This window comes from Bufo gargarizans, chromosome 2 (genome assembly GCF_014858855.1).
Source record: "Bufo gargarizans isolate SCDJY-AF-19 chromosome 2, ASM1485885v1, whole genome shotgun sequence".
Lineage (NCBI taxonomy): Eukaryota > Metazoa > Chordata > Amphibia > Anura > Bufonidae > Bufo > Bufo gargarizans.
In genome coordinates this window covers 611566920-611593676 of record NC_058081.1, presented here as the reverse complement: position 1 = coordinate 611593676, position 26757 = coordinate 611566920, and the positions used below count along the sequence as shown (strand labels likewise).

The 26757-nt window shown below is 45.1% G+C and overlaps 1 protein-coding gene across 4 annotated transcripts in view; it reads left to right on the top strand.

The window, feature by feature from the left end:
- Positions 1-2096: 2096 nt before the first annotated feature.
- Positions 2097-26757, top strand: part of CLSTN1 (calsyntenin 1) — an 86654-nt gene continuing 61993 nt past the window's right edge. For all 4 annotated transcript variants that reach the window (XM_044282040.1, XM_044282037.1, XM_044282039.1 and 1 more), the window contains exon 1: positions 2097-2406. In XM_044282040.1, the coding sequence (XP_044137975.1) occupies positions 2328-2406 (79 nt within the window). In that variant the 5' untranslated portion in view covers positions 2097-2327. The remainder of the gene's footprint in view (positions 2407-26757) is intronic.

Here is a 26757-nt window from a genome sequence, read left to right as displayed (position 1 = left end):
TGGACACGTGGCACAAACTGGCGCTCTACGCCTTGGAGGTGCTGGCATGCCCTGCCGCCAGCATTTTGTCAGAGCGGGTATTTAGTGCTGCTGGGGGCATAATAACTGATAAGCGCATCCACCTGTCAACTGAAAATGCTGACCAGTTGACTCTTATCAAAATGAACAAGGCCTGGATTGCCCCCGACTTCTCTAGTCCACCAGAGGAAAGCGGCTGAACATAAAGGCACTTTAAATGTGGCTTTTATGGTGTATTGAATACATTGTATTCCCATGCACCCCTTCCACCACTAAAAAGGGTATATGGTTCTATCTTCCTTTTCTCGTCCTCCTCCATCATATCAACATGCTTATTAGGCTGCATGGTCAGATCAGCAGCAGGCCCTCGCTCCTAATGTTTTTGAGGATCACCAGCAGGCCATCAATCATAATTTTTCAAGGGTGTGTATAAAGCCCTCCTTTATGTGTAATAAAGGGTGTATTGCAGTGCAGGTTCCTTGTAATTTTTGGCAGCCCTTTCACTTAGTGCATAGGCTTTATAAGTGTAGGAGTCCCACTACCTGAATAATTGTACCACAATGATGTGAATAAGGCCCTCCTTTATGTGATATACAGGTTGTATCGGAGTGCCTCTTCCTTGTAATTTTTGACAGCACTTGCACTTATATACAAGTAAATATACAGGAAAGAATGTTTCCTAAAAAATTTTCCTCTAAAATCGATTTTATCTTCGGTTTTGTACGTATTATTGTCAATCTGTAAAATTGGCGTACTACTCGGACAACATCATTCCCAGCAGCGATTTGGAAGTCCAAGATGCGTCCAGACATCCTCCCCATGCTGTTCCCGAACCATTTCAGTGGTGTTTCCATCGATTTCTGACCTTTTCCTGTGACCCAGACACCCTCCCCTCTTCAGAGCAGGGGGCGCCTGGTTTAATGCTAGGGTTCCCTTGTTGATTTCTATTGTGCTCTGGTGCTTGATCAACACTAATTATGAGGGCACTATGTTATAGGCCAGTGATGGCGAACCTATGGCACGGGTGCCAGAGGCGGCACTCTGAGCCCTCTCTGTGGGCACCCGCACTCTGGAAAAAGTCTATGGTGTACCAATAAGCCTTAGACTTTTCCTGCCATTCATCAGCGAAGGGCGTGCTATGAACGGCATAGTCAGAGCACTGAATGTAGGCAGTTATTATAGCTAAATGATAAAGTACATGGAAGATACACTATATTGGTATTCAGGTTAAATTGCCGTGTTGGCACTTTGTGATAAATAAGTGGGTTTAGGTTGCAGTTTGGGCACTTGGTATCTAAAAGGTTCGCCATCATTGTTATAGGCACTATGTTATTATGAGAGCACTATGTTATAGGCACTATGTTATTATGAGGGCACTATGGCTATGTTATGGGCACTATGTTATTATGAGGGCACTATGGCTATGTTATGGGCACTGTGTTATGAGGACGCGGTAGCTTTTATGGGCACTGACTGCTGTTATAGGGGCACTGTTGTTAATTGGACACTGTATGGGAGTACTTGCTGATATTATAGGGCCATTGTGTATTGGTTACAGGGCATGTTCTGGCATTTTGTTGTACACTGGTTTTATTCTGGGCTGATTGGCAGGAATTATGGGGGCGCAGTCAGGTCATTTCAGGTGAGTACAAACAAATGGCCTGCTTTCTCACGACCACGCACATATAACACAGGTCTCCCGGGCGGAGGCTGCAGCATGGCACACACCGCGACAGCAACACGATGTATCCTGAGGTAATTGTTAGTGAGTTCCATTAGCCTAATGGGTACAGGGTGTGCCCCTGGTGCAGAGCATCTCTGAGGATGCAGGCAACACCTCTCCGCACCTCACACGTACCCTCCACCGCCCATCACTAAACCTGCCCCATCTCATTCTCATCTCCTCAGGCAGGGGGCGGCCCTGCTATGTGTATCACACCTCAGCCCATCATGGGCGGGAAAATCGTGCGTCCCACGGGTAGCCAATACCGAGCGCCGAAAGCCTCTGAGATGGGCGCGGCTACAGCTACCTGGAACGCAAACGTTGCAGTGATTGGTAGGTGTGGCAGGGGGCGGGGTTGGTCACCGCGGTGCCCGCAGACACAGAGACGTCTTCTCAGCAGCATCCGCCATCTTAGCTCCGCACCGGGTACCGGACCGGGGATATCGCAGTTGACCTTAGAAGAGGAGGGAGACGTAGTACGAGGAGCTGAGCGCTAACCCTCCCGGATTACCGGAGGAGACGCAAAGGAGGGGGAGGGACGTTTGGTTGCTCTTAGCGCCCGGAGCCAGGGAGGAGGGCAGAGAAGATGCCGGGGATGTGGCGCTGCTCCCTGGCCTGCCTGCTGCTCGTCGCCGGGCTGGTGTGTGGTGCACTGGCCGCCAGAGGTGAGGGGGTTGTGATGTGGGCATTCCAATGGAGGCACGGGGTGATGGTTCACGGGCAGGGTGACCCCTGTGGGCACATCCCTCTCAGGAGGACTGTGGTTTCCATGGAGAAGTCCGTCCCTCCAGGGACCTGGCATGTATCTCTCCCCGTGTACGAGCTGCGGCCACAGATCAGTGTGATAATCATCCATGCCCGGGCTGTGAGGTCCGGTCACCTGCTCTGCCCCCGGGTGAGACTGACAGCCGCTTACTGCAGCCCTGGAGAATCTGACATATTAACAGGCCCCATTGATTTTAATGGGCTGAGACCCTTATAGTGGATCGGATCAGCCGGTATCCAGCAGCCTTCCCATCCATTATATCTAGATACATTACATGAAGATTCCCCTTTGTTTCCAGTAAAGTGCAGCTTATTCCTTCAGATCCCGATATTTGGCTTCATCCAGGCGGTTTTCTCACTTGGGGGGGAGGGGATTGCAGACAGTCCTGTATCCGTTGCTATGTCATCTATGATGGCAGCGCTGATGCCCCAGGGATCCAGCAAAATGAAGGCTGATTGTACCTGTTTCATCAGTCTGCCACTAAGGATGCGGGCATGGTGGCACCCATGGGTGGCATTTATCTCATGTTTCAAGACGGCTTACTCTTTTTCATTCATAGATTTAAGCCTTTTAACCGTTTGTGTGTCTGATGATCTGAACACTGGCTCTGCCTTGCACTGTGCCAGGTTGGGTCTTGCTAGAGTCAGTAGGTACCGGCATCCGCAGGCTACTTGGGATCTCTCTTCGGCAAGACCTCATCTGCCTTGTGCCGGGATTGGTGAATCCCCTCCCACATCCTGCACTTCCATTATCCTGACTGCAGAGCTCCTGCACCCAGACAGGGGGACCGGGCAGCGCTGTGGGGTCCGTGGGTATGCGCATTGCAGATCTCCCTACTATAGATTTCAGTGGAGACCACACAGGTTACAATGACAATAGGCGGCTTATTATACAAGGTGTTCTCCTCCACTGTGCATCATGCTTCCTGCCACTGAATAAACCTACGTTATCCCGCTGTGAATAGAGCTATTGACACGAGAGCTCTGCATGTGTTTGTATATGCAGCAGTATAACAAAGCCCAATTTATTTGCATCCATGCTTGTAAATCTAGGTATCGCCAATGCAGGAGCCTCCTGTCATGTGATGCCCATTAACTGATGTGTCCTGGAATATTTGTAGGGCAGTGCATCGGTTAAAATGAGGAGCTGCCTAAAGAAGGTTAACCCTCGAAGTGCTGGCAGCAGCAGGATTGACAGCGCTGATAGCTGCGAGGCAGCACGTTGCTATATTTGACTGATACGTGGCATTTGGCAGATGCGTGTATAAATATATTGAGTCCTAGTAAGACAATACTGCGGGAAATTGCGTTATTTTTGGAGTGTGTCTTGCCGGCGTCCAATAATAGTGCAAGGCTCGTGACGATGCGTTAGATGCCTTCAGCACAAAGCTTTCTAATTATTCTTAATGTACTCCATGCTTTTAATGTTTAACTGGTTTCTGCCAGATGAAACCTAAGTGTCTGTGCTGTGGATTTAAAGGGATTGACCTTTTACAGAAAATAAAATCCTATACATAAATGGTACCTTTTGAAGAAGTCTGTACGGAAAGGCGTAATCCATCTGACTCTCTTTTTTTTAACTGATAACTAAAGATGAGCGAATTTCCGCTTATGAAATTCGTTCACACTTCGTTTGTTGGTAAAAGGTGAATTGCGCTATGGATTCCGTTACCACGGACCATAACACAATTCTATGACGTAATGCATTCCGTTATTCATTCCGTCATAATAGAAGTCTATGGGCTGCAAAACGGATCCGTCCCAATTCCGTTATGCATTCCATCATAGAATTGCGTTATGGTCCGTGGTAACGGAATCCATAACGCAATTCACCTTTTACCGCCAAACGAAGTGTGAACGAATTTCAAAATATTAAATTCTCTCATCTCTAATGATGACCTATCCTCTGAATAGTTCAAAGAGTATTCCCAGCAGACGTGTTGATTTTTCAATCCATTATATTCCTTTATTCCATATAGTAAAGTAAATATACAGGACGCGTTTCGGCCCGTCCAGCCTTCCTTAACTGCAGTTGAGGAAGGCTGGATGAGCCGAAACGCGTCCTGTATATTTACTTTACTATATCGAATAAAATAATATCATGGATTGAAAAATCAACACGTCTGCTGGGATTACTCTTTGAATTATTTGATGGGGGTTACCCCTTCCCGTGCAGCGTAATTGGAGGATCGCGAGCTGTCTGATTTGCACTTTGATCTATCCTCTGAATAGGTCATCACCACCAGATCTGTGGGGGTCCGACTTTGACACCCAGGACTCCTACCAATCAAGTGAATGGGACTGAGCTGCACCTAGGTCACGTGACTGATGGCCGTGACGTCACTGGTCTAGGGTAAACAGTGAAAAGGCTGCGCCGCTCACAAGTCTGCCATGGCTTTCTCAAATATCTGATTGGCAGGGGTCTCGGGTGTCGGACCCCTACCAATCAAATGCTGATGATGACCTATCCAGAGGGGAATCTAGCGGAATAAAAAAACAACAACAAGATAACCCCTTTTAAGACAACTATGTTTCCTATTGTAATGTAGACTATAGCAGTAAAAGGTGCACATTCTCGTCATAATAGGCCTATGGTTTGTCTGTGAGACTATGTCCAGATCTGCGTATGGTAAACTTGGTAGTTTGGCCGAGGAGCAGACCATCGGAATTACTGTATCTGACATAGCCGGACACCGCAGGGAGTCAGCTGGATCCCTATTCACTGTAATGGGATCTGTTGGGTGTGCGGCAACAATGCAAAACAGAAAGCTGCATGCAGGGGTATTTTTCTGTCGGAAAGCTGGCATTCATGTCGGAAACCTGACAGATCCCATCATAGTAAATAGGGATTCATCGGGCCCCTGCAGTATCTTTGGCGGAGTGGAAGCACAAATTAGAAGTCCACGAAAACACTACCAAGGGCCTCCGCAAAAGATCTTGCGGATCGTCAACCCATTGACTTGAATGCAGTGCACACAGCGGGTGCCTGTGTAAATAGCGGTCTGCAGCACGGCCACACAGCCCTTAGACAGAATTGTAGTTGTGTGATCAAGTGATTGCGCATGTCATGGGAGATCTCGTTTTATGGCCTCAAGCACCCAACCGTAGTTTTTATCCGTGTGCTATCTGCATTTTTTGGGGATAGCACACTGACCCATTCACTTGTACGGGGCTGTGCACATGTATTTTTTCTGGATCTGTGCGGCCATTCAGCAAATTCCAGAACGTGTCCTATTCTGGTCTCTATTGCAGCTGAGAAGAGTTCTTTCTATTGATGGGAGTGAGAAAAATGTGGAATGTGCACAGACGGCATCCGTATTTAGCGGATCCATGGTTTGCAGACTAAAATACAAACACAACTGTGTGCACAAAGCCTGACGGAGAGGTCTGAACCCTGTGTCTCATAAAGAGGACCTCTCTCCTCTCCTGTCATGTCCTTTTGTAGTGACTACTTGCATCCCCCATGTAATACCTGTAATTCTGGAGCATCTATTCTTATGACTCTATGTTGTGCTATTCCTTTATTATTCCTGCTAGAAGTTTGTGATTGAATTGCTAGCAGCTTGCAGTAAAGGTACAGATGGGTGTTACCAGTTGGGTGTGTGTCAGTGGGACACCAGCAGCACTAATTGGACAGATTTAGACACATCTGCTACTTGTAACACCCAGTAGTACCTTTACTGCAGACTGCTGGCAATGTATATGTAAACTTCTAGCAGGAATAATAGGGACATCATAGAGTCATACCAATAGATGCCCCAGAATAGTTATTACATGGGGGAAGTAGTTACTAAAACAGACATGTCAGGAGAGCGGTGACTACAAGTCTAAGGCTGGGTTCAGACCTGAGCGTTCGTGATGGAGCGCTCTTTATGCGCGATTGTATGCGCGTTTACAATCGTGGCTCCGGAACAAGTGAACGCCCATTGTCGCGCGTTCGCGCTGAAGTCTATGTACGGGAACGCGCGACAAGACGCCCCAAAGAAGCTCCTGTATGCGCTGTAAAACGCTCAGGTGAGAACCATTCCCATAGGGAATCATTGGTTCTTGCCTGTTGAGCGTTTTACAGCGCGTAGGAACGCGCTGTAAAACGCTCAGGTCTGAACCCAGCCTTAGTGTGCCCTGACTCCTGCCTATTTGTCATGTCTTAGCAGTGGTGAGGAGCTATTCCAGACGACTTGATGTAATGTCCTTGTCATCTTTAGGGTTGGTTCACATTCCCCCAGATAAGACAAATGTATAAATAATTTTCTACCACTTGATTTGATCTCGCCAGGCTTTTTGGGGCTTCTGTGTTTAGATAAATGTCTGCTCCTTCTGGCAATCTAGTGTGTGAGACATAGGGGGTCATTTAGTATCCAGAAATATGCTTATATTAGGCATATTTCTGGCGCATATTGGCGTGGAAGGGGGCAGGTCCGTCTCATTAATCATTTTTTCTACACCTGATTTAGGCGTAGACAATGGTCTAACTGTAAGACAGCAAGGAAGCCATCTTACATTTAGAAGTTATGGAGAGACCGACGCCGGCTGTAGGGCTTATTACGTCCGCTGTCTAAAATGCTGGTCTTAATAAATGACCCACATAGTATAGGTCTAGCATCGTGGGTTGTAACCTGTCCAGTGCGTGAGAATCTTGCAGCCATTTATCCTCTCCCTGTAAGATTAAGGTCACATTGAGGGCTCATTAAGCAGACTGTATGTTATTTGCGGTCAGTTGTTCAGCAAAATCTTCCGCATGTTCGCAAAAAAACTGAATGTATTCTTCCGTATGACTTCAGCATTTTGCGGATCCACAAAAAAACGCAAGGAATCATTTTAATAAAGACATGACAGGGCATTAAAGTTTGCGGACACTAATTCACAAAATATTGATTACCTACGGAACACATTCCGTGTGCAATCCGCATTTTTGCGGAACCATAGACTTGGATGGGCCATGGCTCCTCCTGAGGACGCAGAACGGCGAAACGTACGTCGGGGAGATCCAGAGCCTTTACCTGACCCCTCTAGACTGGTTCCACATTTCATCAAACGGTTAGTAGCTTTAGACTTCAGCTCCACAATTCAGCATAATGCTCACTGCTTAGGTGATAGTCTACTTAATATAGTAACATGGGAGTCTGCTCCTAGTATAATGTTCCTAGTGCACCCCAGATACATATCTTTACAGAGTCCACCATTGTGCAGTGTTTAGACCTTGATGATTCCTGTCCATGAGAATAGTCATACTTTATAAAAAGGCTCTATAGCTATTGGTTAGCTTCACTTTAAAGGCTTGATACTACTTTTACAATAAATTGTTATAAGTGATGTAATCATGTTCATATTTTGATTTTCTAATAAAGATAATATATATTTTAAAACCATATGGGATTCTTTTGTACTCATTAATTTAAGGTGTTCATTGGATGGGCCATGGACTGCATTTTGCAGACAAGTATAGGACATATTCTATCTTTAAGGCTCACGCAAACAAACCTATTTTCTTTCCGCGCTTCTGTCCATTGCGTGCATTGGCACGCCACCTGTATCTACACCGCAGCACTTATTGGCTCCTTCCTCTAGAGCGGCGGATGTTTGAAAAAGGCTACTTTAGCCGAAGCACGTTATTAATGCAGACGGATCCGTACTGAACGGAGCCTCCGCCTGCATTAATATGATCGGATCCGTTCAGAACGGATCCGATCGAACGCTAGTGTGAAAGTAGCCTAAAGTGGACCAAGGAGTGGGGCTAGTTACAAGCCGGTATGCCAGATCATGCACATGACCGTTCACTTCAATAGGGCCGCAAAAGATGCGTACAGCACTCCGTGTGCTGTCTGCATCCGTTGCTCCGTTACGTAGCCCCCACAAAAAAAATATAACATGTCCTATTCTTTTCCGTTTTGTGGACAAGAATAAGCATTTCTACAATGGGCCGCCTGTTCCTTTCCGCAAATTGCGGAAGGCACACGGGTGGCTTCCGTGTTTTGCAGATCCGCAATTTGCGGACCGCAAAAAACGGAACGGTTGTGTGCATGAGGCTTAATATGTATGGCCAGCCTTGGGTATCATTGCACTGGCTACCCGTGGAAATAATAATCAGATTGTAGCATGCTGACGGTTTCCACACAGTGATCATTGCTACGATCCTGCACACTGCCTGTCACCACAGGACTTACAGCCTAATGTAAAACTGTACTTTGCAGTGCAGTCATTTTATGGTTTTGATGTATGTTTGGCACCATCTGCAGATGAACAATAGCGCGTGATTACAAAGCATTTATGTTCTCATAATGCCCGGGAAAAGGAAAATGTAGGGTGTTAGGGAACAAGGATCACATTCACTGATATCCAGTATTGAATTCCTTGTGGTGCAGTTATGAGAAACGTTCTGGCCTGGCATGGTACCATTCTGCCTCAGAGCTTGGCACCTGCCACCCCAGTGCTGTGCAGTTCATATATCTGTGCCCCGCAGCCTTGTGTTGCTGGAAGAGATCCGGATCACTGAATTTCCCTCTTAGGCCTCGTGCACACCGCTGTTGTGCGGCAGTTCCGTACATTGGGGACCCCAATTTGCGGTCAAAAGCAGAAAACAGGTGCAGATCTTTCCCTTACACCTTATCTCTGAGTTGGCTTCACTATTGGTTTTGGCTCATAATAACTGATGGAAATAACTGATCACAGCCTAAGGGCTCATTCACCCGAACTTAAGGGCTCCGTGCGGTCCGCAATGCACGGGCACCGACCGTGGGGCAGCCGCATGCGGATCACAGACCCATTCACTTGAATGGGGTCCGCGATCTGTCCGTTCGTGGAATGGAACACCACAGAAGCACTCTGTAGTGCTTCCAAGGGGTTCCATTCTGTGCTTCCATTCCGCACTGCATCTCCGGATTTGCAAACCCATTCAAGTGAATAGGTCTGCATCGGTGATGCAGAATGCACACAGCTGGTCACCCGTGTATTGCGGAACCACCATATGCGGTCTGCAGCACGGGCACGGAGCCCTTACGTTTGTGTACATGAGCCCTAAATCTATTTCAGCCGAGCTATTCCTTTCTTAGCACTTGAACGCTTTGGTCTTGGAGGCTGTTTTTTAATATGGCTCTGGGCTGTGATTTTAGGCTAGTTTAGGCCTCCACCAGATCCCCCCATCTCTACTTACCGAATAGCCCAGTGCTAGACATAAGTATAATCCTGAATGCTTGTGTTGTAGCATTAATCAGTGCATAGACACAGGTCTGTGTGCCGGAGGTGATGGAGTTTTCTCCACTCTCGGACTAGGCTTGTGTTTTTTGCCTAGGAAATTATCAGTCAGTTTCCAGTTACAGTGGGACTAACAAACATCTGCAGCGACGTTCATACCGTGGTTGCTTTTTTGTAGGAACATTGGAACTGGTCCCAGACAGGGGAGAAAAATGAACAGTTCTTTGATTAGAAAATCTATATTCTTATACCGTATTAGGAAACTTATCCTTGGGGGGGGGGGGGGGACGACGACACACGACTAGTACATCCATGCATAACATAGAAAGAAAGCATAATGATTTCACTAAGCACTGTGTAATGCTTCTTGGCTCCTGTGGTGGCGCTGCAGGAGATCTGAACACTCACTGCTAGGAACCCCAACAGCTGATCATTGGTAGTCTAAAGATGTGGCCACACATGGCATATTTCCTGCAAATAGTTTCTGCATCGTGTGGGTGCAGTAGCACTGCTGCTACTGTAAACGCTGCTGGTTCAAAATCCACAGCATATACACCACATGTGGCTGTGCCCTAAACAGTCCCGTAGACCAGGATCTTGTCAGAAAACTGATAATAAGGGATGTAGGATGTAAAAGTAGAGATCCCCTTAAATGGGACCTGTCATTTTACTAAATGCAAATTGCTTATACAGCATAATTCCCACAGATTTCTTAAAGGGAACCTGTCACCGGGATTTTGTGTATAGGACTGAGGACATGGGTTGCTAGATGGCCGCTAGCACATCCACAATACCCAGTCCCCATAGCTCTGTGTGCTTTTATTGTCTAAAAAAAACCAGATTTGATAGATATGCAAATTAACCTGAGATGAGTCCTGTCCCTGAGATAAGTCCAGCTTGAAGGAGCCCAGCACCGCCCCGCATCCTCCGAATCTCCTCCTTGCTCCCGACGTCAGAAAGCCAGAGCGCTGTAATCTTAGGTTAATTTGCATATGTATCAAATCTTTTAAACTGTTTTCACTTAAAATGTGACAGGTTCTCTTTAAAGATAATCTGTCACCACATACCTCCATGGTAATCCAAGTGCACTCTCAGCTGTGCTCAGGTCTCCTGATTCAAACGCTGTGTCCACCCCATCCCTCATTCTAATCAATGCTCATATTCCTAAGAAATCAATGATTTTGTGATATGCTAATAACCTGCTTAGTGCAATGAGTGCATCGCTATTGCACTGGAATCCCCGTTCCTTATCGCTGCCCACCCCCAGCTTTGAGTGACAGGGCCAGACAGTCTTCTTATGTATGGCGGTTTGGGAATCTACAAACGAGCAGTACAGCCCTGATGCTTGCCAGTGCTGTGTAGTACAGACAGCTTCCCCCCCCCAGTAAGCATCAGGACTGTACTGCGCATGCACTGATTCCTGAAGTGCCAGCGCATGTGAGAGAACTTGGGGCCCGGTGATATTACATTTTCTCTGCCTCGAATTGCTCTGGAGGTGTGTGGGTACAGATTCCCTTTGTATATTACCATAATATTGGCCTCTTCCCTTACCTGCAGTCTATTCCTGTATTCCTGAAGGCTTTTTATACTTGACAGGAGTGGTGCAACAGAAGGTAGATTTTAAAAGGGTTTTCCGACATTTTAATACTGATTACCTAGCTTAAGGATAGGTAATAAATATCTGATCAGTGGGGGTATGACACCTGGGACCCCCGCCGATTAGCTGTTTCGAGAAGACAGTGGCCCTCCTGTGAACACTGCTGTCTTCTCACAGCCTACCAAGCACAGCGCCGTACATCGTATTGTGGCTCTGCTTGGTATCGCACTCGGCACTGTTCACTTAAATGGGGTTGAGCTGCTCCTAGGCCATATGATCGATGAATGTGTCTCTACTGGCCTACAGAAAGCTGAGAGCAGGCTGCGGTGCTCACAGGAGTGCCACTGCCTTCTTGAACAGCTGATAGGTGGGGGTGTCGGACCCCCACAGATCAGATACTGATTATCTATCCAGAGGAACAGTCATCAGTATAAGGCCTCGTGCACACAGTCGTTGTGCAGCCATTCCATGCATTGCGATCCCCAATGCACGGGCAACAACTTGAATGGGTCCATGATCCGACTGCACCGTAAAAAAATAGAACACATTCTATTTTTTTGTGGTGCGGAGGCACGGACTGAAAAACCATGGAAGCACTCCGTAGTGCTTCCGTAGGGTTCCGTGCCTCCGTTCCGCAGCTCCGGATTGTGATGCGGGCAGCACACAGCCGGTGCCCGCATATTGCGGGCCGCAATACGGCAACGGCCGTGTGCATGAGGCCTAAAAATGTTGGAAAACCCCTTTTAAGGAATTCCCCTAAAACTACCCCTATGAAAGAACCATATAGCGGTACTGTAACTGCAGTGTGTACCGTTTTATCTCGTTGTCCTGGTTTCCCCGTTGAAGTCAGTGCTTTAAAGTTGTAGCAAATCTGTGACAAAATTGTGACCAAACAGAAAATTGCAGGATGCCCTAAACCTGACGGGCCGGGCTGCATTGTGGTGTTTTCTGTATTCACGGTGTAATGTGTCACCTCTGAGATAAGAACTGTGACTGTGTCTGAAGTGTCATCCATGTGACTCATCTGGTGGGATGCAGCCGCCGCCGCCAACCTCCGAGTAGATTCCAAAGTCTCTCTTTCTTATTATTTTTAATTAGCTAGCTTCCTGTTGAATTGATATCAGATTTCTCATATGTTGGTGAAAATGTTGCTTGCAATTTTAGGTGTAAAATGATTCAGTAAAGAGAATAATAATAATCATCCACACGGCTGTATTTTATTTCTGCATCTTTATGGATTTCAAAAGGGGCAGGAAAGCTGTCGGTTTCTTTAAAGGGGCAGAATATTTTTGCCTTGTCCTCGGGACAGTTCATCAGTATTAGATCAGTAGGGGTCTGACTCACGGCTACTCTTCTGATCAGCTGTATGAGAAGGCCACAGTGACCACGGGGAGTCTGAAGACAAATTCCAGCGGTTATTCAGAAAAGCTCCTTGCCATGTGGATTTTCAATGCACAGTGTCAGTCAAATCTGTACCAGGACATATCCTGCGGTCCTCTTGCTTTGAAGTCCTTAAAGGGGTTCTCCGGGAATTAAGACGGTATTATCATTTCAGGCATTAACACATCGAAAGGATATGCCATAAATTTCTGATAGATGCGGCTTACACCTCTGGGACCCCCACCTTTCTCTGGAATGGGGATCCTTTGACTCTGACCAGGTCACCCCCACTGTCAGCCACATCCAGGCTGTAAGAGGTGGCTGGGCTTACAGTAACCGCCGGTCTCACTGTGCTACGTGGTATCTATAACTCCCATAGCAGAGAATGGGAGTTACACGCTGCAGCTTGCTGTGTGCCGCTGTGTCTGTAGCTCCCCTTCACTCCTATGGGAGTTATGGAAACAGCATAGCACAGTGAGTTCTGCCGCGTCAGAAAACCAGGCAGGCTACAAGCGGGAGGAGGTGAGGCAGGATAGGTTCCCAGACATTTATGTCGGTCACTGTGGATATGCCATAAATGTCAGGCATGAGAGTTACAGTAAAATTCCTGCATAAACTCAGGCTGGTGGAAGTCTTTAGTGCCAGGTCAAAGGAGATTTATGGGCATTCCCTCCTTTTAACCTGGTGCTTTACATTGTTGGCGTCCTTGTCACTGTTTGTTTCAGAAATTCCACTGGAAATTTTTGCAGTAGTTGCAAGATTGCTATTAACATATTTTTCGCTCCATAAGACGCACCCAGGATTTAGAGGAAACAAATGTTTTTCATCAAATCGCTAATCTTTATCGGACCCCCATTGCTATTCAGACCTCATGAACACTGCCTGACTCACTGGTAGATCCCATTGGACGTCTTTGCAAGTGAGAGTAATAAAACACAGCAGTCGTCTAGGGCTGGAGATTCTTCAAGCACCTGTGCTAACGGTGGGTGTTGGAGACCACCAACCAGTGCTGTCTGAGGTTAGCCGCTTGCCATGTTGGGTTATGATGTTTGAATGTTTTGCCATTGCATTGTTAGACTGACCTGAATGTATAATATTTACACATGGCTATCCTTAGGGTACCTGCAGAATTGTATGCTGAAAATCCATCCACGTGTTTTTTTTTAGCGTTTTTTGTTGCGGATTTTCTGTTAACAACCCCATTGAAGTCTATGGGGAAAACCTCTCTACAGAAGGTGTGGAATCACAAATACTTGTCATGCTGAGAATTAAAAAAATCTGCACAACAGGTCAGTTTCCGCACAAAAGAAAAAAAGCGAAGGGTACATCAGATTTGTCAAATCTCATTCACTTTGCTGGTACTGTATCACACTGCTGTTTTTCTGCATGAAAATCCATGTGCAAAAACCGCTTGTGATTCACATCTTGTGCAGGTACTATAATTAGGTAATTTACGCCAGAAACTGACAAATCGGTGTAGGTTTGAAAGTCTGACATACAGACATGCGCCACATTTATTACGAGGCCTGAGCCATTCTGTTTCGACGGACTATATACTAAACCAAAAACTGCTCCAGCAGGAAGGAGAAGCAGAATTCATTCCTTTATATTTCTCATTCCCTTAATCCCTTCCATCCCACTTCTGGCCTTGGCTCAAAAAACTGCTGCAAAAACTGTTTGCTACACCACCCAATTCCATTCTGACAGGGATGAATTGTAGAAATTTATAATGGAGTCATGGATCCAACCACGTAACTGAGATGTGCATAATCGTAATGCCCCCACATTGAAAGACTGGGGGAGCAGTGAGTGATTACCTTGGAATTGGCTCAAGTATTAGTAATAGGACTAGGACTCTGTCAAAACGCGTAGACCGCTTTGTTCTCCGGTCGGCTAATGGATTTTAGAATGTATGGGATCCGATGAGCCGAAGTAAGTTATTCACAAAGTCACATGTGACTTCGTTGAATAATTTCAGTAGTTGATTTTTTTTTTAAGCGGAAAACCACTTTGAAACTTGAAAACGAACTCCGCTTTGGATCCGAGGTAATAAAAATCGAACTGAACGCAAAATAAAATGTAAAGTCCATGAGACTGATTCATGCGCCATCTCCACGTTCTTCTCAGAAGCCTGGTCGTCGAGCAGCTGCTTTTTTTTTGTTGTATCAGTTTTTCTTATTTTGGCTCAGCACGGTTTGCACAGTTGGACAAAAGGCCTTCAGATGCTCAGATGTTCTTGCATTTCCGTTTCTTCCAGATGCGCATGTTCCGACACCTCAGCAGATGTAAGCTACAATAGGAAGCAGTATGGTTCTCTTATATACAGGACTTTGTCGCCAGATAGGGCAAAAGCTGCGTCATTAATGATAATCCCTCTCAACCTCTGGAATAAATGCCCATAGCAGCCAGCCTATATCACGGTTCTATTTTTCGGGATGATCTGCTGCAGCACGATACGGTGGTGGCGTGTTGTGTGTGTGATGGAGTCCATTATTCTGAGGATCCACCCTCCAGGTATACAGGGCACGGGAGCATCCATTTGCAATTGTGAAGGCAATTTTGTGTAATACCTTTGCACACACATAGCAAATACGATTAAATGTCGCGTTAAAAAATGTTGCATTTGTTTCTAAAATGACTGATTATTAGCCTACAATTACACATTTTAAAAAGAGAATGTGCCTTTTGACAAAAGAGGTGATTCATGATGTAAGGATTTTTCTGACGGGAAATACGCCATTATTAATAAATCCCCCGCTACTGGTCTCGATTGCGTGTCGTGCAGCGAGCAGAGACGGTGCTGTGTTTGAGCTCTTCTCTCTCCTCTTCCTAGCAATCAGAGTATCGGCACTCTGACTCCCACTGATCAAAACCATACTATGTCGCCATTACAAAGTGCAGGTGATCCTTAAATGAAAAAAATACAAGTAATACACAATCTTTCCCAATCGGCTGATCTCCTGCTCTGTAAGACGCTACTTGCAGATCAGACACCGTGGGCAATGAGACGGCTTCAATTGGAATTTTAGAAACTGGTTTTCTATCCGTATTATTTACTCAGGAAAAAACCTCTGCAGGAGACAAAGAACCAAAAGAAACATCCCTTTATGTATAGAAGGATGAATGAACCGCGTCGGGCGACTACTCCGACATGTACAAAATCGCCTAATGAAATGTCAGCCGCCGCATGGCCAGTATTTTTCCACTACTGCCAGGCCATTGTCTAACGTGTCTGCGGCTTTGTTACTGGTGCATTCAGAACGGCTATTATTTTGACACTTTAATGATAAAATAGCTATTATTCACAGTGTCTTAAAATGTGTGATGGAGGCAGAAACCTGATGATCATAAACCTTCATTGTCAAAACGATCACTGAAATCTCTTCCATGTACAGTCTGCTTTACAGAGGAGCAGAATGTATCCTTCTCATTGTACTTGGATTCTAATTACTGGACTATTACATTTGGCATAATATCACTCATTTATTCTCATGTTGTAGGTGTAGTTATGATTTGTACTTGTTAGGCCTCTTTCACTCTTTACTGTTATAGGATCAGAACAACGAAAGTGACAGAATTCCAGATTTGTCGCATAACTGACCTGAACAGAGCCAAACAAATTGTATTGCCTGTAATGGGGTCCATTCGGCTTCCATTCAGGAGTCCATTTTTATTTTTTATTTTTTTTGTAGAGACAATAATTCTGCATGCAGGACTATTCTCTCTACTGTTTTTGACAGAATCTGCAATGGAGTCCCCGAACAGTGCCTCCGACGCAGATGAGTCGTTTAGGCTCCATTCATATGTTAGAGCCATTTTGTAGAGGCCGCACACTGACTGCCTATGACTTCGCACTGCAGAAGCTGTAGACACTTGTACCTCTATCCAGATGTATCTGGGGGAGGATATCTCTGATGCAGTGTCCGATAGAACAAGCCATGTAGCTCTGTATGAAATTAAAGGCACAGAGCGGTACAGTGTGCCCCAGTCTGTCTTTAGTGGGCACTGTATACTGGTTTGGAGGCTGTATGGAGTTGTAATATGCCTTTGTGCATGAGCGCGGTTAGTCTCTCCGGCTGGGTTCACATCACATTTTCCTATCCTCTTAAGGTATACAAAAAAAACCATATACGTTAAACGGGTGCCTCAGACTAATGCCATACAGTATACGTTTTTAGCAGACTGTGCAGGATACAAGAACGTGGTGTGCTGCGTTTTTGTATTTTATTTTTTTGTAACATACACTTTAAACTGAGACATAAAACGTCATGTGAACCCACCCTTACTCACAAAATTTTACATGTCAGAATTCTCTTTTTTTTTTTTTTTACGTAATGTCTTGTATACTCAATTTATGTTCACACAGAGTATTTTCTGTGCTGAAAAAAACGTGGTGTACAATCTACATCAGTGGGTTTTTTTGTTGTTGTTTTTTTTTACATGTTTTTTATGTGGTTTTTTTGATGCAGATTTTGGGTTTTCATGCCTGACTATTTTTAATGGGAATTCTGGACACTGATCCTGTGTGGAAGCCACGTCAAGAATGAAGCAGAAAAAAAAGCACTGTATGGTTTAATCCCTTAACAGTTCCATTAAAATTAGAAAAACCATCTAGAAATTGTCTTTTTTTTTTTATTGTAGATTTTAAATTTAAGTCTGAATTTAACACCTTAATGAAGAGACAAATTTTAGTCTTAAAGGGGTTTGGAGTTTGTTTAAACTCATGATCTATCCCCTGGATAGAGCATCAGCATCTGACCGGTGGGGTCCGACACCAGGGACCCCCGCGGATCAGCTGTTTGAGAAGGCATCAGTGCTCCAGCAGCGCCGCGGCCTTCTCACTGTTTACCGCAGGCTCCATTAGAGTGAATGGACCTTAGTCGCACCCAGGCTAGTTGATACTAGTCGTGACGTCACTGGGCCAGCGGTAAACGGTGAGAAGGCCGCGGCGCTCCTGGAGCGCCGCTGCCTTCTCAAACAGCTGATCGGCGGGGTCCTGGGTGTCGGACCTCCGCCGATCAGATGCTGATGATCTATCCAGAGGATAGATCATCAGTTTAAACATCAGTAACATGTTCTTTAAATTTAGCTGTATGGGACCTTGTAGTTTTTATGTGTTCACTGTGTGATATGAATATATAAATTTGTGATATGAAAAAAATAAACTTTATTCTGTGGGTCAGTACATTACAATTATGATGATGCTGAATTTATTTATTTATTTTTTATTTTTCCTCTCCAGTCTGCCCGAGATCACAGCCAGCTGAAGGTGGAAGTGCTTTAAAATATCTCAGGCTTGGTAACAGCTAGAGATATGGGACTGGTCTTGTTTGAAAGCTGACATGCTGGGCTTTAAAACCACGACAGAGTGCCAGCATTTTCCTCAGCATTCATCCTCTACATCCGGTGATATAGCTGTTAGAAATCGTGTCAGGAGTAAAAGCAGCTGAAACCTGCTTTCACTTTTAGCTGATATTACCCCAGACCGATTTCTAACAGCTGTATCTCCTGATGTGGAAGGCATCATGCCATTGATCTTGGTCTTGTTTTAAAGCCTAGGCTTTCAGCTTACAAAGATTTCAAATACCAAGACCAGTTCCATATCTCTAGCTGTTACCAAGCCCAAGATATGAGGGGGTTAAAGCAGCCCCCTCTCTGTTTGAGCATACCCTTACCTGCTCCTAAATGGGTGACCATAAGCCCATTGAACTTCGTTGGATATGTCCTGTGCAGTCCATAGGGTTCACTTCAGCCAGTCAGAAGCTTTGATTGCTGAAATGACATTAAATCTAGAAACAGAAACATAGAATGTGTCGGCAGATAAGAACCATTTGGCCCATCTAGTCTGCCCAAAATACTAAATACTATGGATAGCCCCTGGCCCTATCTTATATGAAGGATGGCCCTATGCCTATCCCATGCATGCTTAAACTCCTTCACTGTATTTGCGGCTACCACTTCTGCAGGAAGGCTATTCCATGCATCCACTACTCTCTCAGTAAAGTAATACTTCCTGATATTACTTTTAAACCTTTGCCCCTCTAATTTAAAACTATGTCCTCTTGTAGCAGTTTTTATTCTTTTAAATATTCTCTCCTCTTTTACCTTGTTGATTCCCTTTTATGTATTTAAAAGTTTCTATCATATCCCCTCTGTCTCGTCTTTCTTCCAAGCTATACGTGTTAAGGTCCTTTAATCTTTCCTGGTAAGCTTTATCCTGCAATCCATGTACCAGTTTAGTAGCTCTTCTCTGAACTCTCTCCAAAGTATCAATCTCCTTCTGGAGATATGGCCTCCAGTACTGCGCACAATACTCCAAATGAGGTCTCACTAGTGCTCTGTAGAGCGGCATGAGCACCTCCCTCTTTCTACTGGTAATGCCTCTCCCTATACACCCAAGCATTCTGCTAGCATTTCCTGCTGCTCTATGACATTGTCTGCCTACCTTTAAGTCTTCTGAAATAATGATCCCTAAACCTTAGTTGCCAGATTTTTGACCATTCCTCTAGTTTTCCTAAGTCCTTTTCCATTTGGTGTATTCCTCCAGGAACATCAACCCTGTTACAAATCTTTGTATCATCAGCAAAAAGACACACCTTACCATTGAGGCCTTCTGCAATTTCGCTGATAAAGATATTAAACAATATGGGTCCCAGAACAGATCCCTGAGGTACCCCACTGGTAACAAGACCATGGTCTGAATATACTCAATTGACTACAACCCTCTGTTGTCTGTCCCTCAGCCACTGCCTAATCCATTCAACAATATGGGAGTCCAAGCACAAAGACTGCACTTTATTGATAAGCCTTCTATGTGGGACAGTATCAAAAGCCTTACTAAAGTCTAGATAAGCGATGTCTACTGCAGCTCCTCCATCTATTATTTTAGTCACCCAAGCAAATCTAGATGAGTGTCTCTTGGTGAGCGCTTTATAATGTTTCCTGACTGTTTAGGTTGCAAGGTTGGGCCCTGTGGCTTTTCATTGGACCTTTAACCGCTTGGATTTGTTTGCATTTGGTGGTGCCCATTATTCAGCACTAGTAGGACCCCCACCAATCAGGCAATAAGTGTTTGTAATGGGACAACCTCTTTCAGCGTATATTCATATGCGGCAGATTTGTTGCAGAAATTTCTGAGACTGATATTCAGTTTCCTACATCTAAATGGGTTTGTTTTGGTAGCAAGTGCATGGATTTCTGCAGGCTCCATTCACATAGTAATTGCAGCTCATGCTGACATTTCTGCAACTCATTTGCCAGGTGTGAACTCGAACTTCAGACTTCCTCATAGTGAGTGGTGTTCTGAAATCTTCTTCTGTACAGTGCATGGCCCTATACCATGGATGTAGGGGAAGTCCTGTTTTTACCATTATTGACATGAGCTCCAAGGAAAATTGATGACTTTGCCTATACAGTGATCCCTCAAGATACAATGGCCTCAGGATACTATATTTTCAGCATACAATGGTCTTTTCTGACCCATCATAAGTTGAAACCAGACTCACCATACAAAGCCCCAGACTCAGATCCAACCCATCAAGGCCACTTCTCTGGTAAACTAGCGGTATAAGTTACTAGTTAGCAGCTATTCCTGACTGTTATATGTAACAAATTGTTTTATCTGTCTTACTTATCTGCTTATTTTTCAGAAATCTTCATTTTCTCTTATCTTGGATAACATTTTGGGATTTTGAACCTGATTACTCAAGTTACAATGGTTTCAACATACAATGGTCTTCCTGGAACCAATTAATATTGTAACTAGGGCTGCAGATATCAATTATTTTAGTAATTAAGTATTCTATTGAGTACTCTAATAAGAAAGAACTAATTAAAAGAACGTTTTCCTTTATAATAGGTCCCCAGACCCCCCGTGCCATCAGCTCCCCCCCCAGTGCCATCAGTCCTCTATGCCATCAGTTACCCCCCGTGCCGTCAGTCCTCTCTGCCATCAGCTCCCCCAGTGTCATCGGCTCTGTGCCATCAGCCCCCCAGTGCCGTCACCCCCCATGCCAGCAGTCCTCCATGTCCTTTGCTCCCCCAGTGCCATCATCTCCACTCCTAACCATCAGTCCCAGTTTAACACTTGCCTCTTCTGTAGGGGTGCCCCTCCACAGCTCCTCCGTCTTCTTCTCCGCGCACTGCACTTTTAGTCCTGACGTCACACAGCGATGTGTCAGGATATAGTACAGTGCAGCACGGTGCGGGCCTGCGGGTGACCACAGAGCGTGAGTAACAGCAAGCGATTAACTCACGCTCCATGGTCACATGACACAAACGAATTCCCAATGCAAAAAATTTGCATCTGTATTTTTTGGGGTCGAATTAGTCGATTTAATCGAGTAATCGTTGCAGCCCTAATTGTAACTTGAGGGACCACTGTTCTTGGATTAGTTTTGTCTGCGACTGTGTTAAGTGTTTCCTTTTTTTCTATCTGGATCCATTTGTCATCCAGTTTATTATTAAAATATTAAGACATTCACACGACCATATTTGTTTTGTGGCCCACAAACCACGGATCTGCAAAATACGTATGCGGTCCATGTGTGTCCGGCACCTTGCACAGGCCCCATTGTAAAAATCTCTACTTGTATCCACAAAATGGACAAGAATAGGACATGTTCTATAATTTGTGGCAGAGATCAGACCGATGACATCAGATGCCGCCCATATGCTGCCAGTTTCTTTTCACTGACCCATTGATTAGAATGGACCAGAAATGGATGAACATAGAACATGCTGCGGTGTTTCCTGAATGGACAAGATGGTCAGTGAAAACCAGTGCTCAAGTGAACATATGATCTATATGAGTGTATTACGGTACTGCGGCACAAAGCACACAGCATCATAGCAACCAATGACGCCGTGCGCTCCTGCACTAAGCGGGATGCCAGGCCGGTATCTCACGGACTGTGTTCCACGGACGTGTGAATGAACAGGTGCAAATCTTGCTATTATACCTCATCTCTGTGGAGGCTTCACTACTGGTTTTGGCTCACAATCACTGATGGAAATAACTGATCAAATAACTGAAGTGTGAACTCAGCCTTATATTACTTGGGCAATGTTTCTGTCTCAGTGCTATCCAAGTTTACAACATCCAGAATGGAAACGGACACCGGATGAAAAATGCTCGCTCATCGGCAGTCCCACTTCCAGTGTAATTGGCGATATCCTAAAATAATCAATAACTGAATATGGGAGGAATGACTGTGGTAGAAAACCTTCCTCCCACATTCACTGTGCATTGGCCTTTGTAATCATCCGGCAGTGTAAGGGCTGTCCTTGGTCCGAGAAACATGGTCCATGTGTTGGCGGCATCTCCTAGAACCACCCCGGTTTCCGTGACTGGGCGGTTCATCTCCATACAGTATAAGAATATATGGGCTCCGATGAGCCTAAGTAAGTTATTCGTGACTTCGTTGATAACTTCAGTAGTTGATTTTTAAAGTTGAAAACCACTTTAAAACTCTGCTTCGGTTCCGACTAGTACCTCGAAGTCCATACATTCTAATACTGTATGGAGACAAATTTCCGTAGAGTATTATTCCGATGTTTTGGGCGAAGCGACTTTGGATTAAGCATCTGAATCTCGCTTCGCTTAACTCTACTTGTAATGCATCTTATCAATTTTGACTGCATGTTGCTGAACTGTGTTATTGTGAACGCGTGTCCTCTCTGTGCTTCATCATCTAGCTTTATTACCTGCCTTCGGGCTGATTCCTTGGACATTTTTCTCCCCTATGCTGGGCAAGACTCCATCTTCCGTGCAGTCTGCATTTAGTCTTGTATTCTGTCTTGACCTAGTAAACGTCGGAGTTGTGCAGTTCCTTTCCTCTGGCTCCCGTGGACGGCTCCACGCTGCAGTGGAGGAGTCATGTTCACTTACTGCAGTCTCCAGGCTGCTTCATAATTCATCAACCTTTGGCAGACACCTTATTTGATTTGTGGTTGCTTATTATATTCCTCCATTTACTTGTGCACCCTATAAATAACACAAGACTAGGATTACAGCAGTTTTACAACCAAATAACCTGAGTTTATAGCCGAGAGTTATCGGTGCTTGGAGACAGTCATGTGTCCTGGGCACCTGGTGTTCCCCCATAAAGCATGCTCATCTTTAAGGAGTGCTCTTCCATTATTTTTAATACATCTGAGCGTTACTGATGTTATCATTCCTGTGTATCCATTCACATCAGTCACAGATCTGTAAGATCCCCTGTACCGCACTGTGAAATATGCTGGCGCTGTGTAAATTATGGGTAAAATAAATATGGTAGTTCCGGCAACTGCAGATCTCTCCAGGTTTTTCTTTTGCAAGTTGCTTCGTGGTGTAAATTGATCTCCATCTTCATTCTCCAACTCACCTTCTAGTCTAGTCCATTGCCTGTGAAGGACCTTTAGTGTCCTTGCATCCATAGATATCACTGGAATCAGTTTTTGGGTCTGATCCAGATTTCCATCAGAGTGCAGCTTATCAATTAATAGGCAATGGCCAAATGACTCAGTTATGAGGCACTTTGCTCTCCGTCCCTCCTCTGTGAATTGATAGCATTACTGTTTGGTGGGTAAATGTGGTGGGGATAACAAGGATCCCTTTGTGGTGTAATCTTGAAGGCGCCATTGCCTTAGCGGGTGTCATTAACCAGCTTAATGTTGTATTTCTTTGATTTTTATCGCCCTCTGTTTTTCTACCCTAATTGCACATCAGTTATGACTTAAAGGCTGGCGTAGAGCCGCCGCTGCATTTCCCGCTGTGGCTTTGTGAGATCTAATTGATAGAAATCTATTCTGTATTTTAAAGCAGTAATTTTCCCCACTTGACTTTAAGTATCACTTGTTTTTTTAAACCACATCTCGGGTCTGTCACAAAGGCGAGTCCTCGTGTTCTTAAGATAATTTTCATTTTTGTGTAACCGATATTTATAGGGCTGAAAAAGGAAAGAAAACCTTCTCGCTGTTGCAGATTCCTCCATTACTACACCACCATGCAAGGTTCTTCTCTATGCCTCGTGAGTTAGCAAGGAGCTGGACAGGGTGTCACCACTGAGGCAATTCATTAGTTAGCAGCGGGCACATGCATGTACACGACGTCACCACTTCCTGCCTGGCCTAAAGGGAACCTGTCAGCACCAAAATGGATCATAAACCGCCAGCAGTACCTTAAAGCTGTTAATATCTGGCTTCTAATGACGTTCTTGTGTAAGATGTCTGAGGTGCATGATCGCTGTAAAACAACTTTTATTCCCCCGCAGGTCGTATGCAAATGAGGCTTCCATGCTTCAAGTCTAGGTAAGCACGCCCCCTAACCGCCCCTTCTCTTGTTAGATTGACGGCCTGCAGTGCGGTCGGGATGGCACAAGCCTCGCGCATGCGCAGTGCGCCGCTGAAACCCGGCTAACAGCGCCTTACCTTACCAAGGAGCACACCCCTCATGCGCGAGACTTGTGCGATCCTGGCCACACTGCAGGCTGTCGATCTAACAAAAGAGTGGATGGTTACGGGGCGTGCTTACCTTGACTCGAAGCAAGGAAGCTCAGGTGAGATTTTATCTGTAGGGGAGTTTCTTAGGCGGAGCTGAGGAGCTTGACTCAGAGAGAATATGACTCTTCTCTGGTCAAGCATGTAAGATATGACTCTTCTCTGGTCAAGCATGTAAGATATGACTCTTCTCTGTTAATTCGCATAAAAGGCGGGAAGTACAAAAACGCATAATACTTATTTAATTCGTCAGCAAATTAAAGTAAAAGTGTAATTTACCGTATATGTTTAGGGTAACACAATGAACATTTAGAAACGCTCAGTGAGGTTAGCATAGTAGAGGTGACAGGTTCCCTTGTATTTCTTTTCCTGTGGTGGTCAACCCCTCTGATAAATGACGTTAAAGAGTAACTAAATCTTTTAATATCTTCCTTTTAAACTAAAAAGCCCCCAAATTTTTTTTGTAATGTACTTTATTAATCAATTATGCTGTTTTCTTACTCAAAAAAGGAGCCAAAGTTGTGGATTTTATTGCTTCTTAAAATCCTCGTTCTCGTACAGCACTGACATCCCCAGCGCTGTACTGGTGTGCGGATTTAACTGGCTGCCGCAGCCAACGGTGCCCAGATTGTTGCTCCTGCCTGTGCTCCCCTCAAGCCTGGGTAAATTCTGCCGACGCGGTGCCCTGTACAGATGTGTTATGCCAGGATTTAGCTGAGCAGAGTGGGCTCATGTACTTTAACGAGCCAGGTACAATAACGATCTGATGCTCTCAGCATTAATTCATTTAGATAGTATTTCCTGCTGTACTGTGGTATCTGGGTATCTGGTTCTGCTGAGGTAGTATTTTGTGCTACACTGTGGTTATCTGGCGCCACTTTTAGGATGGAAGTAAATCTCCCAGGCCCTGAGCTGCAGAGCTATAGAAATGGGGATATTTTTGCAGTTTGCAGATAGGAGACAGTGCAGCTTTACAGACATGTTCAAGTGTTTATCGCTTAGTATATTGCGGCACAATGCCATCTTCCAGTTCAAGCTAGATGCCTTCAGAAAATATGCAGGTTCCCATCTGTGCCAGAAAGGACTGACCCCATTATAGTCAATGGGATCTGTCAGGTGTCCTACACATGCCGATCCAGTCAATCCACTTTTCTGTTCTCATGATTGAACAGAAAATCTGAATTTTGCTGTCAGTTCACATCTGTTCCACATGTAGCACAAGATCTCTGTACTGATGGCAGCTTGTGGGTCAGTGTTCTGTTCGTTACAGTCATGCGTGTTCAGTGCGATCCTGCAGAGTGCTCTCATACGGCTCTCTTCTGTCGTTTGTCCTCTTGGTTTCCCTGGCTTTGTGTTATCATTCTTTGCGCAGCGGTCATGTCGCTCCACAAGAGAATCGATGCCATTTATACAGCGTGGAAGTAGCCGCTGCGCCTGCCGTGCGGAGGAAACATGATTTCTGTTTGTTAATGTTTGATGGAAAGCTGAAGGCGGGCGTTTGATGGGTGAGAGGCGGTAATATGCAGCGGTGTTTATCGCAGTACCCGGCTTCAGAGGATCTAATTATAGGAGTTAAACTAAAGTTATCATCAACATCGCAAAACTAATAGTAGGTAAGATTACACGTTACTTGTACGAGGAGAAAAATATATATTCTGCAGAGACGTGGGATTAATGTTTCTGCAAACATTTAGCAATAGCGCAAGTGAGCTGTGACTATTATTGTATGATGGGTGCAACAAGAAGAAATCTATGAGCTTTAAAGGGGTTGTGTCACTTCAGTAAATAGCATTTGTCATATAGACAAAGTTAATGCAAGGCACTTACTAATGTATACTGCTTGTCCATATTGCCTTCTTTGCTGGCTGGATTCATTTTTCCATCACATTATACACTGCTCGTTTCCAGGGGTTGTGACTTGTACTGCTGGTGTCTAACGTAGGTTATTGGTCTGTGAATGCTCTTACTGCCCAGCCGCGCAGAGTCAGATGGAGTGGTCTGTCTGGTACCACAGGTCTTCAGTATGACTGTGATGTTTGTGTAGTGTAGTGGGACTTGCAGGGTGTCATTGTGGACTAGTAGCCCTGGCCTGCAGGCGGCCAGGTGAAGAGACTGCAGACAGTAGGACAGGTGACCGTGTCTGTCCTCACTCATTCTGCTTTGTAAGTGCCATCTGCCCTGCGCAGCCGCTCACCTGTACTAATGGGATGTAGATGTAAATGCCCTCACCGATGCTGATTTCACTGCTGTGTCGGTTATATATGCATGTGGTACAATTTAAATTTTTTTAATTTACAGTTTATTAGCTGTAGCACTGAGGTGGGGGGCTTCTCCCGCAGGTTAGCAGTGAGCAGCAGGAGGATGAAGACAGGCAGGAGAGCCTGCAGCCCATGATTGCGCAGTAATAAACTGCGACTAATATACTGTAAATGTCACCTAAAGCATACCATGGGCATATATAACTAACACGGCACTGAAATCAGTGCTATCTGTCACCACTTAGTGCTGCCCGGAGAGACGAGGGCCTAAACTTGGCGACAGACTCCCTTTAACCGCTTGCCGCCACGCTAACGCCGAAAGGCGTCATCGCGGCGGCTCTCCC